Source organism: Anas acuta, chromosome 4 (genome assembly GCF_963932015.1).
Source record: "Anas acuta chromosome 4, bAnaAcu1.1, whole genome shotgun sequence".
NCBI classification, from domain to species: domain Eukaryota; kingdom Metazoa; phylum Chordata; class Aves; order Anseriformes; family Anatidae; genus Anas; species Anas acuta.
In genome coordinates this window covers 61,799,360-61,815,853 of record NC_088982.1, presented here as the reverse complement: position 1 = coordinate 61,815,853, position 16,494 = coordinate 61,799,360, and the positions used below count along the sequence as shown (strand labels likewise).

General features: G+C 40.1%; 1 protein-coding gene across 2 annotated transcripts in view; it reads right to left on the bottom strand.

Annotated features, from left to right (window-relative positions):
• The window catches only part of UBA6 (ubiquitin like modifier activating enzyme 6), a 31,734-nt gene extending 15,460 nt beyond the window's left edge, over window positions 1-16,274 (bottom strand). Inside the window, exons 1-17 of one of the 2 annotated variants that reach the window (XM_068681603.1) lie at window positions 16,131-16,270; window positions 15,748-15,859; window positions 13,425-13,497; window positions 11,866-11,960; window positions 11,014-11,042; window positions 9,785-9,879; window positions 9,177-9,288; window positions 8,102-8,182; window positions 7,386-7,508; window positions 6,161-6,284; window positions 4,827-4,930; window positions 3,973-4,035; window positions 2,881-2,957; window positions 2,175-2,241; window positions 1,621-1,764; window positions 918-985; window positions 586-664 (exon numbers count right to left, since the gene is read on the bottom strand). In XM_068681603.1, the coding sequence (XP_068537704.1) occupies window positions 586-664; window positions 918-985; window positions 1,621-1,764; window positions 2,175-2,241; window positions 2,881-2,957; window positions 3,973-4,035; window positions 4,827-4,930; window positions 6,161-6,284; window positions 7,386-7,508; window positions 8,102-8,182; window positions 9,177-9,288; window positions 9,785-9,879; window positions 11,014-11,042; window positions 11,866-11,960; window positions 13,425-13,465 (1,302 nt within the window). In that variant the 5' untranslated portion in view covers window positions 13,466-13,497; window positions 15,748-15,859; window positions 16,131-16,270. Of the gene's footprint in view, window positions 1-585; window positions 665-917; window positions 986-1,620; window positions 1,765-2,174; window positions 2,242-2,880; window positions 2,958-3,972; window positions 4,036-4,826; window positions 4,931-6,160; window positions 6,285-7,385; window positions 7,509-8,101; window positions 8,183-9,176; window positions 9,289-9,784; window positions 9,880-11,013; window positions 11,043-11,865; window positions 11,961-13,424; window positions 13,498-15,747; window positions 15,860-16,130 lie in introns of both variants that reach the window. The other variant, XM_068681605.1, reaches the window with a different exon arrangement.
• Window positions 16,275-16,494: the final 220 nt, after the last annotated feature.

Here is a 16,494-nt window from a genome sequence, read left to right as displayed (position 1 = left end):
TTGGGGCTCCCCAATAACAATAACAGGTGATTAAAAGCTTGGGTAAGTCCAAGTAGGGGGCTGGATCACCTGTCCTATTCAGATTACAGTGGATCCATACTTCCTCAAGATGGAGGAGAGAAAGTTTAAGGTGGACCTAACAGCAGGATTCTGATTCCTAAGAGGTTACTGCCAAGGCAAAGCCAAGTTCTTTATGGAGGTGCACAGCAGAAGGATGAGAGATAATGATCAAAAATTGAGACAGAGAAGGTTCTGTCTTGGCATAGGCAAACATTTTATTCTGTAAGACTAAACAGGCATTGGAACTGGTTGTCCAGAGACATACAACCTTTGTCCTTAGAGATTTTCAAGATCCAACTGGATTCCTAAATATAAAGCTAGCTCCAAAAGTCAAGCACTGCACAGGGCACCATGTACCACGCAGCTTAGGACTTATCTATTACATGGATGTCTATGCCAATATGCAGTGACACACGTGATCAGGCCTAATTTATTATTATTATTTTTTAAAATAGTTGAGACGAGTGGCATTAGCTGTACTAGCAGAGTATTTGCAAGAAGCCCAACAGTTTCAGTCATACTCACCAAAAAAACATTCAAATTATGCAGCTTCTGGCATAGAGGGTCTCCAATACAAGCCCTCAAGGCATCATACCTATCTCCCCTACAGAGGGGCAGGAAAAAAAACAGGAGAGTATCAAGCTGACATTTATCATGCTAATATCATTGCCAAACTGCACTTCGATGCAAATTAAGAAAACCAGACTAAGCCCCTGAAAATCCCTATTCTTCCCACGCTCAAATAGGACACACATTCTTAAACCTAAACCTGCCCTCCTCCAGAAGGCTGCACTGAACTCCTGACTGAGACTCAGATATGAAAAGTATATAAAACAGCAGATTGTGTTTATATTTACCGTGGAAGAAACTCTTCAGAGCCCATCTTTTCCAGAGGTGTAACAATGTCTAACATATCTATGTACAACTGTAAAAACAAACAAAAAAAAACAAACAAAAAATCACATTTAGTTTAAAAAACAAATATTTTCCATGCACAACAGAGTTAAGAAACTTACAAGTCCTGAACTTTTATTGTCAATGGAAGACTATACAGCATTCGGTTCATTACAGTTCACTGCACAATTTTAGGGGACAGGAAAAACGTGCCTGGACACAGAGAAAAGCTCACCAAAATCTGAGACACAACTTTTTGACTTGTGATGACTTTAACCAGAGGACTGTGATTGGACTGTGACATTTTTAATCTAACTTTATTCTAACTCTTGTCCTGGGGGTCCTGAAAGTACAGCAGCTTCAGCAGGCTTCTGGACCATAACACACCTTTGCAGCCCTGCACTGACAGGCCAACACTTGCCTTGCTTATAGAAAAAACAATATGATTTCTGAATCCCAAATATAAAATTTTTGGTTAAAACTGCTGCACTTTCATTGTATTAAAAAACCAAACTTTTTTTTTTTTTCCCCTAAGTTCAGCATCAAATCCTTTTCCTTCTCCTGGTAGAAGGTTGTTAGACCTCCTTTGATCATACAGCATTCACACACAACCATACATTGATTACATCACTGTCAAATAAAGCTAAAGAAACAAAAAAGCCTTACCCATTGCTGTAATGGAGAAAATTTTCCTGTTACTGCTTTCAGGACTTCCTGACTAGCAACACCACCCACTGCTGCAGCCAGAGGAGCTAGAAATCCCTGAGCCGTTCTGGACAGCCACTTCACTGTATCTTCATTTACCTGAGGCTGAAAAATAGGACATGATAACAACAGATTTATCCCATCAACTGAGCAAGCCAGCACTTCACAGCACCATAGACTATTTTTTTGATCTATAGTAAAAGAAATTACTTCACTCTGTCTAGAAAAATGATTTCCAGCTAGGGCAGATGCACTACATACCCTGAACATCTAACGAGCAGTGACCTAGAAACTGGATTCACATAGACACATGGATTCAACATTTGTGTGAGGCAACCATTTGATTGAACCAGTGTTGATACACCACTGTATCACTTTGTGTGGCCTTCATAAAGTCAGCAAATCCATCACTGGATACAAAGACCAGAAGAAGGGCCAAAAACCAAAGCACAACCTTTAGGCAACTAAATGAGTGCATCAGAAATTACTCACAATGACACTGATTTGTTACTCACTTTGTTTTCCAGTGTTTTGCTTACAGACATGGCTATTTTCAGCATTTCCTCAGCATCTTGAAGGCATCTAGACACCAGGGTAGAAACAATAATGATCACTTAAACATTCTAGAGTCCTAAAAACATAATCAATGGAGAATGAGCCATTTGCTACAGTAGGAAGAGTTTGGAAATTTGTATCGGCTTTAATATTGATCATTAAAAAGCAGTTTAAATGTCAAGGTTGGCTCAAGAATAAGAGTCTCAGTGTAGAAGTCTATATGCAAGTCAGCTGCTGAGACTTACACTTTTTAAGTAGCTTTGTCTAATTTGCGTCAAAATTATGCACATAAAGAGCTTCAACTGAAAAAAGTTATGGACAAAAACAAAGCCTTCAGATATTTGAATCCATACGCTGCAGGATAACTCAGGAATCACTGAAACAACTTTTCCAGTTTAACATTTAAATGTGAAAAAAATGGAACAGAGCAGGACTGCTTTCAGAAGGAAGCAGCTGGATTTTCTGTCTACCTAGGCCCAGAAAGTGCCATTGCTACACCGGAAACACCTTGTTAAAAACCCAGACAGGTACCATTTTGCATCTAGATTTCAGCTTTCCCTTTCTATGTCATCTCTTAAGTACTAGACAGACAAGGAATGCTGCTGCACATCAAGCCAGAGGAGAGATCTGATTCAAGACTTAGCAAACACAAGACTGCTGCATTACCCAATGTTTGGCATGCGACCAAAGTTCTCCTGGAAGTGGTTCAAGGCAAGCATGGCAACATGGATCTGCAAAGGTGCCTGTTAAGACAAGAATACACGTTGATGAGTTACATACTCAAACTGGAGGAGACAAAAGCAACTGTTTATTTGAACAGTTCTGCTACATTTTCACTTCATTGTCTCTTAACTGTACAGATCCAAAAAAGTTTTTGAGTAGCATTAAAAAGCCAACTTGAGGTATCTTCTGCTACCAATCTCACAAAATGGGTTCAATAAATATTGCTCAGGAGTAACGCAATAAATACCCTTCACGCACATTCAGCACCCACTTCGACCAAGTTCAACTAAAGATTCCACCAAAAGAATTTAGCACTGAAATTGGAAAACAATGTAATCTTCTTTTAAATAGACATTAGAATGTACTGCATTCTGCCAAACCTCAATATCAAAGCCCAACAGTAATGGTCAACAGTAGAAAATCTGAACAGACAAGCTAGATCTTACATTATTAGACAAACAAACAAAAAAAAACCCACTAGATCAAACTTTTTTTAGTGTAAGATTTTAACGTGGACTAACAAGGACTTACATTCCTTGAATATGAATAACACTTCAATAAAATTGTGTTAAAGGCAAATATGGGTAGCTTTCTTTTGGATTTTAAATACTTTTGAAACTTTTTTTTTTCAATGAAAAAATATATTCTCACACTTAACTGCAGTTTCCTACCAACCTATGAGTATTTTTTTAAATTGTCTTGACTTCCAGCGTATTTTTTTAATCAACCAAAGATCATTGATAAAGAAAAATCATTCTCTCTTGCAAAATTAATACTCCCACGCATTAAATAGTTATGAAAACCCAAGACTTTAAACAGCAGATTTACGGACAAGTGGGTAACAAATTTCTACAGGGATCTAAACCGTAACGTACATTCTGTGTGACCACACAAACTGATATCCTACTCTCATTTCATAATTTAAGTTCTCGTTTTAACTACTGCAGAAGAGTTAAAAATGTATGTTGTTGTACATATAAAGCTTCAGATTGCACTCTTTGTTTTAGAGTTAAAATATTCCCATATATTAATTACCTCAGGCTTGCTAAAGTCTGCAACTAGGCATAATGGATTTGTTAGCTGCTTCTCCAACCGTTCCTGGAAAAAAAGAATGCATGAAAATAACAGTTACTGAAAGGGTCACTGCTCTTCCTGAAGAGACTAAGAACTGAATATCCTTTTTCACTAGCATTTCTATTACTGCCTTCATTACTAATACCCAGAAAGATACATAATATAATAACGTACTGAAAATTTTATAAGTCAAAAGTGTCACAGACATCTTTTACATTGCAGTGGCAAGATTCATTTCCAAATCTGCTCTGCTGTCATCTACCAAAGATTTTACCACTTATGTGCTTGTAAAAACTTCACAATCCAGCAAGAAATGGGAAGGCACTGGTTTGAAGAGACAAGACAGCTCATATGCTGAGCTGGGCATTTTCATACCACCAGCAGCTGATCCTTACTTCCAGCTTTTTACCAGGATGTTTAAAGGCAGTCAAGATTTATTTGTTGTGGGTTCAAAATGGATCACGGCACCATGTGCCTTGCAATCCCTCTCATAAAAACTCATCCACTCTTGCTTGTTCTCAGAAGGCTGCCAAAAAAACACATATTCATAGACTTTCATGGACTCACCAGCAGTACAGGGATAGATTGCCCCTAATTTATTTATTTATTTATTTATTTTACCTCCTCTACACTGGCCAGTAACTTTGAATTCAAAGTATTTCCTTTTCCTTGTGTTTTATTAATAAGCAACACTATCCTTACCCAGTAAGTGTAAACCTGTATCATGGCTGACCAAAACATGGACCTCCTGAACTCTACTTTCAGTGCTTAGACTGTTATCACCGAGGAACCTGGTTGTGCCAAGGCACACTTACAAAATAAAACATCTTGGGGGTCTTCACTTGGACAGCTATGCCACCGTGCAAGTAAGGTTCCATTTCTGACGTATCACCAATGCTGAATGAGTAAGGTGACACCACTGAAAAGAAAAAAGAATAAACACTGTGACAATGCATGTTACAGTTCTACAAACAATAAAGAGTTGTGTTTTTTTTCCCCAGCGTTTTTTATGCTCTAATGTTTTAGCACGCAACCTTGCTTTGAAGCCATAAACACAATTGATCCTCCTAACTAATGGGATTGTCCCTCTCTGCAAGGTTCTGGGCCAAAAGTATTACTCTCACATGATCTGTGATGAAATAAGCTTTTTAGAGTAGCAGCAGATTTAACAGGAATTCTGATGACCACAGCTCTGTAACAACAGTGAAATCACTCTCGGTTTTATTTGGACTGTGCACAGCAGTGTCCAATATAGCAGTCAGAGTAGGATTTTAGCCCAGTGACTAGAACCACAAGCAATCAAGAAAAATGTTCCAACTGCCAAGCAAAGCAATCTTTCCTCTTGTACCACGTGGAGCATCACTCAGATAGATAAAGGAAGACAACATACAATTGTTTTGATAACTTGGGACATGAAAGTTGAAACCAAAAGCTGGGCCATGATTAGGAGGAAGGGATAGCTTCAGAACTAATTAAACAAATGAGTCCACAGAAAACAGAGACTCAACCACCTTTCGAGGGTAGTTTTTATCTCAGACCACAAAGTACTAAAAAACAACTGGACAACTCCACAACTCCGAACACCCATTCTCTCTCCTTCTCAATTAGGTGATTCCACATCATCCAGAATGAACTGAGTAGTAGGCCTTGAGACCTACACGATGAAGATGAAAGCAAGTTAAACAGCAGTTCATGAGAAATATATTCAAAAGCATGCTTGGAAACTGAGTGATGTCAATGCATCCCAACACACTTACATTATCACCCAAGAAACTATAAGGCATACAGTGACATACACAGTGGTGTTAATTTAGACCAAAACAGGTTTTACAGGACCTCAAAAAAAAAAACAAAAAAAACAATCCACAACCCCAAAAAATCAAAACAGTTTTGTCAGTCACTTCAGAGATTGCCAACTAGTTTCTACTACCTGGTAGTTTTTACTACTTCTTAAGGAACAAGATGAGTTTAGAAAAGCTTCACTAAATGGAAATGAAACAACACTAGAAAGACCTCCATGCCAGATGGCAATTTTTCACATGATCTCTGTACAACCCAGCATTCTTCTGGTTACAATAACTAACAGTACAGTGGACTAAAAAAGGTCAAAAAAAATAAGTATATTGCAAATGAGTAAGAAACAATTTACCCGTTATTTGGTGTGTGGATCCATTTAAACAAGACATTCCATTAACTTCACGAAAGGTTAAGAACTGTCCTGTTTCAAGCCTGTGTGGATGATTTTCAAGGCAAGTGACAATGCCAGGATTTGACTGAAAGCAAAAAATGGCAAAGTTAGGAAGGAGAAAGGAGTCTTGTATAAAGGAGTCATGCTTTATCATAGACAAAAAGCTTTTTGTCTATTGAAGCTGCAGCTAACGCTTCTAGTGCCTCATTTCTGCCATAACAAGGGATTTATCCAAAATAATATTTCCACTTCAGAGAGTGGAAGCAAGGTACAGTTAAACTCAAGTATCAGATTATCAATTAAGAAAGAATTTTTAAAAATATATATATTCCTTCCCCTGGCACGTACTCAGGACAAGATGTGAAACAACTGCATATGACTTATATAATTAATGAGGATCAAATCATTCATTCCACTTTAAAGATACCGAAGAATTGGCTACCCAAATCATTGTGTCATGAGTTTTAATTCAGACCAAATACAATTTGTTATACGACCCCTTCTAGCTTGATTATTGTTACATCTAGAGTGGAGATATGACAAAAGACTTGCTACTGAATGAATAAGGTTCTTGTCTGGACTTCCAAACAGAGTTGAGAGGAGCCAAAATTGTTTACATTTACAAAATACAAGATCAGATAGATATACTCTCCAATATTCTCCACTGAAAGTATTATTTATAACATCCTTTTCTTGCTGCCTTTGCTTTGGGAGGTTAAAACAATCAACTCTTAAGTTTCTTCTCAAAGCAGGCTCTCGATCATTCTGGTGGTTGTCCTCTATATGTGATGTAATTTCTCATAAAAAGGGCTAGTTTCATGACTATTCTAGTCATGACTATTTTGGTCATGAAACTTGAAGACTTAACCTATTCCCATAACAAGGCTATATCTCCTCTACACACTTCAACTCTTCCTTTCACTCAACAAGAAAAAAAGCCTCAATGTTATTACGTTAAATTTTAAGCAATTTAAGACAAGGGACATCTGCATGCTCTCTGGTGTTAGCACTCATCACTGACTGTTTTTGAAGTAGACACTACAATCAAGGAGCTTGATTTGCCTCTGCTATGCAGTTTTCAACTGCTTACCAGGCTGATAACTTGAAATGCTCTGCTTGGTCATTTAGACAATAACAAGTCATAAGAAAGCAAAGTTATACCAGCACAATGACTTCTATCCCTTACTTGTGTAATATTTGAAATGAAGATTTCCTTTGGTTCCTCTCCTGTTGTATCCAGCACTTCAAATTCATCACCAAAGTCACAAAACAGACGTGAACATATTCCATACACATCTGCACTGATGAACTACAAAACAAAGCAAAAGTTGTAAGTATCCCTAAAACAGCATATACCAAAGAAATAAACTCTCAATATCCAACCTTGTCCAAGGCTAGCAGGTGTAACTTCTGCTCTGGTGGAAACCTGAGACATACACCCAGGTCACTGACTCTACAGAACAGCATTACCGACCGATTTTCAACTCACACTAGCATTTCAGAACTTCTACACAAAAAACAGGAGTCACAGCAATAGGCAATGAAGTACTGCCATTTCTACTACTGTTGTATTTGGTCTCACCCTGTTCTCTCATAACAGAAATTTTGAGCTAAGAGTGAAAACTTTATTTACCAGCAAATTCTCTCCTCCCCCCACCTCTCCCCCCCCCCCCCCCCAAAAAAAAAATTAACCAAGCTACGGTTACCCATGTAACATCAGACACATGCACAGAACAGAACGGCAGCAGTATATTCCCAAAAACTCATTCTGCTCTGTCATCGTGGTACCTGCATAAAACTATATACACCTCATAACCCACTTTCTCAGTTTCTGGATAGAACACGCTGGAGGTGCCGAATGCTTGCTGTATGGATTAATTGTGTGTTTAAGGTTGTTGTTACCTTGATGGGTGGCTGCTGAGCATGACAGAAGTCATTAATCTTCTTCTGCAGTGAAAGGCTTACTTCAGTCAATATGACGCACTGTGAACAAGAACACAAATAAAACTGAGACCCTTGAAGCAATCAACATTTTCAGGGTATGGAAAAGGTAGTAGTAACAGCAAGTTACTTTGGCACCCTGAATGTTCAAAATTCCTTTCCCTACTACTCCCAACATAACAGAAAGCAGTCTCAAGTCAGTTCTCTCATCAGATAGGTTACTGCTCCACAAGTTCTTGAAGCAAGATGAGCAGGACCAGGAACAGCAAATTCTTACTTTTTATCACTCAAAACCTACTTACAATACTCAAGAAAACATCTACAGGTAATTTCTGAGAAAACGTAGCTCTTGAATTTCAAGATTAAAGTTAGCAAAACAAACAAATAGTAGTGACCAGTGCATACCAGGAGGTCTGCACAAGATTCAAGTACTGGTGTTCATTAAGTTGCATACATAACACAGTTTCTGCAAGCATTCTTTTCAAATTCAGGTTAATATTGGGTTGCAAAGCTTATGCAGCGTGCCCCAATTCAGTTATATCTCTGTAGCTGTGGCATTTGGAAATCTGGTTGAGCTGCCAACTCATCCCAAGCCGTGCACACAGGCAGAAGACAGATGACTGAACAATTGTAAAAACCTTCCTTCCACTACACTTCACTGGATATACAGATACATACATAAATGACCTAATTAAACAGCCTGAGTTTCTATTGCACAGAATACAATGCACAAAATACACGTAGGACACTGTGCAATATGACTTAAGAAGTCAGTTTTATCTTGCAAATAAGAAAACTATTGTACAGTAATCTCAATTGGCTATTTGTTATCATAGTAAATTCCATAAGCAACAAAGTGAATTGATAGGAACAGTTTTAGCCTTGAAAATATGAGCGTGACCATTTCATTCATCCAAAGACACATTTCTTTCTTTCCATCATTTCAAGATACACTTTAAAGTTTGCTTTCATTTTATGTACTTATATTAAAAGCTCTGAGCAAAATACTGTGACATTTAAATTCAGAGTGACATACCTGGTACTGCTTTAGGAAAGACAGATCTGTGGTTTCCTCTAATGGCACAGTTGACGCTGCTACGTGGACATATGGATTAAGTTCAGCAATACGATGAAGTGTGGCCTCAGCCCTGAAACAACAATTTTCAATTTTTTTTTAATGCATTTACTAAATTGTATTTTCTAAACCAAATTTCATACTACAAACACCCTACAGGAGTCCTGTAGAAAGTATCCTGGTGACAATCAGCAGCTAAGTTCTTCACACTTAAATTCCTAGCAGGTCTGAGGAAAACAGCTCTGTCCAACAGACAATGAGACATTCTAGTCTTGCAAAGGTGGCTGAGAAAGTCTAAGAAAGAAATACACCCTGGCCCTCATTACTAAATTAATGTTACAAGCTCCCAGCTGGAAGAAGTGAGATATTTGACTCAGGATTCCAGCCCCAACCTAGACTTCTCACGATACCTACCTCATCATTGTACTCAAAGCCAGAAACTCCAACGGTAGGGGGTTAACAAGTACCTGATATTATTAACAGCTCTTAGACACTAAACTCCTATTTTTGCCACTGATCCGACTGTTGGTCCTAGTTCAGTCCTCCCTCACCCCAAAGCCTTCACCAACCTGTTCCTTTGACTAAGTATGTCATCTTCATGGATGAAGAAATTGATCCCTAAATCCCATTTTGTGCATTGCTTGGTGTCATGAACTGTAAGAGCCTAAGAAAGAGAAAAAGCATTTACTGGAAGAAATATATATGGTTTTAGCACCCAAAATGATGGATTAATCCCCATAAAAAAAAAGCTGATGGACTAGCATTGCAGAAGACCTAGTTGTACCATATATAGGAATGAACTCCTCCATCCTCTTTGCCAAAACCCTTACTGTTTGAGAGAGAGGAGTGCATCTGAAAGATGCATTACATTAAATGTTTTCCTTGCAGCTTGCAATGATGAGAGTATGTAAATACCGAGGATGATTTTTGCCACACTGCAATTAAAGCACAACTGCCATCTGTAACTGAACAATCTCCCAAAATTACAAATAAGCAGATTTTTGAGTGTGATTGGAAGAAACAGCCTTAAAAGGCTTCTCTAATAACATTAATTCCAGCAGCACAAAAGCAGTTGTCAGATTAAAACACCCAACCATTTTAAATTCGATAGAAGTGGATTCTGGCAGGTGACAGACCAGGATAACATTTTGAACAGATTGGCTTTTCAGTTTATATCACTCCATTTACGAGTGGTGACTTTGTCAATAAATTTTGTGAATTCAATGCCTGATGAGCAGCTGGATGAAATATTACATGAGGTATTTCGTGGAATCATAGAATGGCTTGGGTTGGAAGGAACCTTAATGATAATCCATTTCCAACCCCCCTGCCATGGGCAGGGAGGCCACCCACTAGATCAGGTTACCCAGGGCCTCATCCAGCCTGGTTTTGAGCACCTCCAGGGATGGGGCATCCATATCCTCTCTGGGCAACCTGGTCCAGTGCCTCACCACCCTGAGAGAAGAATTTCTTCCTAACATCTAATCTAGGTCTCCCCTCTTTTACTTTAAAACAATTCCCCCTTGTCCTATCATTATCTACCTGAGCAAAAAGTCTCACAATGCTTCTACAAAGAATCCCAGAAGGTACAAAAATTCAGATTTCACGCTAAAGCAAGACCCATACCCTACTACTAGAACATGCAGACTATTAAAGTTTTTGCTCTCAAGTCCTCAAATTTTTTGCAATCCTCCCAGAGAAAGACAGTTTCAGAAACTTAAGATTAGCTAGCTAGTGGCGTTGTCCCTTTCCCTCCCACTCACCTAAGAATACCCAACAACAGAACTGTTTTACGTACCTTTACCCCAGCCAGAATGATATTTTTGGCTGAAAAAAAGAAACACACAGAGAGAGGGACTGTTGCAGATTTTTTGCAAAGCTCTAAGTGAAAAGTTATGTGGGTGGACAGTAACAATATGTCACTTCTAAGAACTTCACAGCTTAAGGGTTTGTTTTCTTTTATGTTTGGTTTAAGTATTCTTCTACTATTGAAAGCACCACTGAAAGCAAGGTTAAAAGGGCTCTCTACGTTTGTTCATCCCACAAGTGCAATTATAGAAACACTAATGACAATAAACAGCAGAACTTGATAGATCAATTCTGGCATCTGGTGCAGAGTCCCATCAAAGCCAACTGAAAGGGTAATACCCCAGGTACGGACAAGACTAGTCTTAGCTGGTTCTTAAAGAGTAAAGGAAATGGTTATTGGGGTCTCTTGCACTGGGACAATTATGCATTTTTCACCAAATTGCATCTGTTCCCCTACACCTTCATGCCCCTATTTCCTACACAGGAATAATTCAGTCTATGGCTATTCCTGTATTAGCTTCATTGACACTGAAGCCTAAAGGAATAACTTGGGATTATCCAACCTCAACCTTCACCCAAGACACAAGATACTGCATAAAGCTATCTGCTTTATGGAACCATGTTTTAAAATAAAATTTAAAACTTTGTTCTATTAAGAAGAGAACTAGACAGAAGCACGGGATCCTTCCAGCAACTATGTCACTTACACGTCACGAACATATATAATCACTCATATACTGCAGATGTGCTTATTACATCCAAAATAAGCTTTAGAAGTAATCTAAATGGTATGGTCACAAATACTTGCTTCTGCTTATACATAAATGTTGTCTAAACTTACCAATCTCCACCCCAAGACCACCTATACCACTCAGGAACACGTGGGACTGAGCCATCTTCTGCATTGCCGTGTCTCCAAGAACATATCTCTGGCGACTACATCAAAGATAAATTCAGACAAAAACAAGATACAAATAAAATCAAGAGAGTCAGTTCAAATATTTTCACTTTTCAGTAGCTATTCCTTTCCTGCTATCATCCTGGTCAGTTTCTAATATGCAATAGTTCTGCAGATGAACACGTCACTAGTGACACACGCACAGCTCTATTTACCAGTCCTTCATTCACCAAGCAACTGACGATGTAACATACACGGATCTGACCTGTAGAGTCCTTTAGGAAATAAATGCATATCGAATGTAATACTTTCACCAACAATCGAAATAGCAAAATGCATTTACTACAGTGTTTCTCAATGCTGGGTTTTAGAGAGGAAGAAATATATATTTTAAAGCAGTGCAAATTTTTTCCAGGATAGTATAAAACCACTTCAGAATTAACTCTTGAAGACACAACCAAACTAAAGAAATTCTTTGCTATCAGAAATATTCAAATCGGAGCACGCAGCAGCTTTTGTAGTCAAATCCTGAGCTCTGAAAGGCTCAATTTCCAACCACACAATTAAATTAAAACCATTTTAAGTAAAACTTTCTGATGGACAAGTATTACTTCCTTATTATTTGTGTCAAAAATCCATGCAAGTGCTGAATTCAGTGCCTCATTTGTTCAGCATACACAAGATGTGAATTCATTTATTTTTAATAAAGAAGTTTCTCACGCCACCATGTTTTTCTAGAGATGCCATTTGTTCCACTACAGGGTCTTTAAGCTATTGTCATGCCAAATGACCTCAAGTCCCTTCTAGATAACAAATTTAAAAACAAAAACATAAAAAATTAAAAGCAAAACTAAGGTCCAGTCCAAACCCAACACCCTGGTATCTGGCAGAAAAGAAAAATACTGATGATATACATGCGGACAGAAATAAATGAAATAAATGATATAGTAGGTAAATTACATAGCATAGAACAGGAGGGCAAAAAGGCTGTACTGAAAGAAGATGAGGAACAAATAAGAGAGGAATATCTACTTTGTTAAAGAAGTAACAGGCTAGAGTTAGGAAGAAAAAGAATGTATTTCAAACAAAAAAAGTATTAGTTCTGGTTTTCAAAAAGCACTCATTATTGATGCTGTTGAAACTGTGTTCAACATTGTAGTATGTAACTACATTTTTACTAGAAAAACACTAATAGTCAGAAAGCACCTATTAGAATACCAATAAAGGAACAGTTTTACATGAAGATGTGTTATATCTGCAATCCAACCAGTTCTCACTACTAACTGTAGTTTAAGAAACTTTGCAGGAAGTGGATTCAGTTTCATGTGCTGGACATTTCAACCCTCCGCTTTTAAAGTGAGGGACAGAAAAGTTCAAATACATACACCTGGACCTAAAAGGCAGCAGATATTGTTTTCAAGTCTTGTCTGTCACATCAATGGGAGTAGATCCAAGCATTGCTGAAGAATCAGGAGTAACACTTCCAAATCAGATATTCTTACCTATACAAAGCATCATCAATTTCCATAGAGTCTGCCGCCATGACCCAATGCGATTTGTTTGCACTAGAATGCACTAGAATACAAACAGAAAGAATGTGGTTACATTGGACGCAATTTCAGTTTGTCCCCTCTCCCTATCACCACTCAATTCTTCAACAGAAGAACTGGAAAACACAGAAAGGGGTGTTATGTAAGAGTTACTTTGAACACTGACAAGCCTGCAGAACAACATGGCATCTCAGTAACTAAAACACACAGGAGCCAGAAGACAAGAAACCTCAAACCTTCAACATGTGAACTCAAAATACAGAGACACATTCATTTCCTCCCTGAGACACAAGACTTATTTCTTGCATTTTCCACAGTTGGATTTAGTAAAAGTAAAATTAAATGTTAACAGCTCCAAGTCATTTAATTTGGTTCTGCTTGTTTGCTGCTTATTCTGAATAGAAGACAGGCGATCCCTGAATGACTAGGAATAGTTATTTATGCTGCACTATTCTTATGTTAATTGAAAAAACTCAGGAAACAAATCACCATTATAGCTAACTGAAGAAATCAATATCCAAAAGTGCTTTAAAAATCTATGATGTATAAGCTAGTGGAAAGTACTCAAGATGTAATAACATTTATTTTTAAATTTACTTTATAAGATGTGAATTAATACAACATTTAACTAAGACATCAAGTCAAACACTTCAGTAGGACTTCAGTATGTGCACAGTTATGGAGTTCATTAATTAGCAAAGACCTTTTCATTGTGAAGTTACCTGGGGGATAACTAAGCACTAGGATTAGGAAGAAATTCCATCACAGGGCAGGCTGTTCTTTTGTTATACAGGCTTGGAATTTGTGCTTTCTAGATCTGACAGGAACCACCACCAGACACAGAAGCAAAACAGTCCCCACACTTGACCCAGAACATCAGTTCTCACCACTGCTAGAGAGGTGCACATCTTAATACAACTCCTACAAGCGGACTTGGAAACGACAAGATTTTGAGACAAAGGCTGACAATCCTTTCTCCTAAGAGACTGCACGTAAAGGCCTAGATATACTAAGAGTATTAAGGAGTTTTCCCTCTGAAATCAAGGATGCACAAATATACTCTGAAACAGCAGTAATACTGCCCACAGGTTAACCCTTACTTCCTGTTCAGATGGCTTTAGTGCATATTGTAACATTTCTGATGTGCAGCATCTCCGCAGCCTGGCACAACCTGAGACTAGAACATTTTGATCTGAAATTTGCCCCCTTGTTTTCTCAGACCACGAGGTAGGTAGCGCTGCAGGATGGCAGTGAGGGACAGACAGGGTTACACTGGAAAGCAGGCCACAGATCTGAGCAGTTAAGCTGCTCCACAGTGTGGACACTAAATCCCACATGTAAGCCAACAAAGAAAGCAGGCAGCATGCGGCACCTCCATTGTATCTGCACAACCAGCCACTTCAGCACAGCTCCCATGCCTTTACACAGCAAGCACTGAAAATAACTGAAGTACATCATTTTGGGATCCAGCGCTTAAGGCAAGAAGTAATAGACCTTATCCGATGACAGACCTGAGGCCTGCTCAGGTAAAAGCCTAAATTACATCCTCTGTGTGGGTGACAAGACTGAAAATCCCCTCAGGACAAACCAGTGCCACCTCATTATGGCCTGCAGCAGCCATCCCTGAGCTGTTCTGCTCCTCCACAGCACAGGGGCTTCAGAACTGCCCAACGCTAAATGATTTTGGCACTCTCAGGTGGGGAAGCTGACCCACCCTGAGGTAAAATACACCCACCTTTCTCCCTCACAACCCCCCAGCTACTCCTGTGCTCTCCCCGACAGCCATTTGTGAGTAACGAGGGCGTGCGATGAGCACACCAGAGGTTTGCCACCTGCATCCCAGACCCATTTAAGAAGGGCTTTTCCAATATGCTTACTGACTCCCAAGTCTCTTTGTACGGCACAGAGCTGCTGCCAGGTATATCATGTGTGGCGAAACATGGTTTGTCAAGGCAAAATAAGCCTTCATAGTACTATTATTTAGTGGCCAAAGGTCAAAACTCTGTTAACGTATTCCTGCATCCAAGTTGTATTTCATTTTACCTCACCCTATGTTAAATCTGCCTCAGAGAATGGCACGTAATATAGGGGTAGGTCCTTCAAGTTACTATCAGTCATTCAACATTTATACATTCACTTTCTTTTTAGCCTCAGCTGTTTGTGGGACAGCCCAGGGACTAACCAAGAAGCTACATCTGACAAAGAAGGGCTAAGAGGTCCTGAACAGCAAAGGCACGAAGCTGTGGTGTTGGGCTGCTTTCACCGTCCTTCTTACCTCAGAGTTAGCACAGGCTACAGCAGAACCAGTCAATTACTCGCCGTTCAGCAGCCAGGCCTGGGTGCATCCCCCCTCCCCACGGTCTCCAGAGGCAGCTGACGCAGGCTCCCTGTTCGGGCAGCAGAAGGAGAGGGCGCTCAGACCCGCTGCCAGCCGCCCCGCCGGGCACCACCGAGCTCAAACCCGCACCTCAGCTCTCCCCGAGGGCTCCAGGCGAAGCCAAGCGGCGTCCAAACAAACTCCATCCGCCCTCAGCAGCCCCAAACCCGGCCCTCCCCGCGGCCCCAAGCCCGGCGGGCAGCCCCGCCGCTGCCCCTCGCCCCCGGGGAGCGTGGAGCCGGTCCCCGGACCCGGTCCCGGTCCCTGCCGCCCGCTCTCACCGCGGCGGCCTGGCGCTGAGAGCAGGCCCGTGCCCTGCCGGCGGTGCCGGGGAAGAGAAGGCAGGAAAGGGGTGGGTGGGAAGCGGTAGCGACGCCGGTGCCGCGGCTCTTCCCCGCCTGCGCCGACATGAGGGGCCGGGCTACGGCCGCCACCTCCTCCGCCTCCTGCTCCCGCCCCGCCGCGACATGGCGGCCGCCGGTGGGGATGGCCCTGAAGCGTTTCACCAGAGAAATCATGTTGCAGGGGTGAAATTTGCCCCAGGCGCCCCGACAGCTGTTTTTGGAGATGGTTTTCTTCCAGCTTCTGGCCGAATTGGTTGATTTTGCAACTCAAAGCTGGTGAAGTCAAAGACAAAATCCGTGC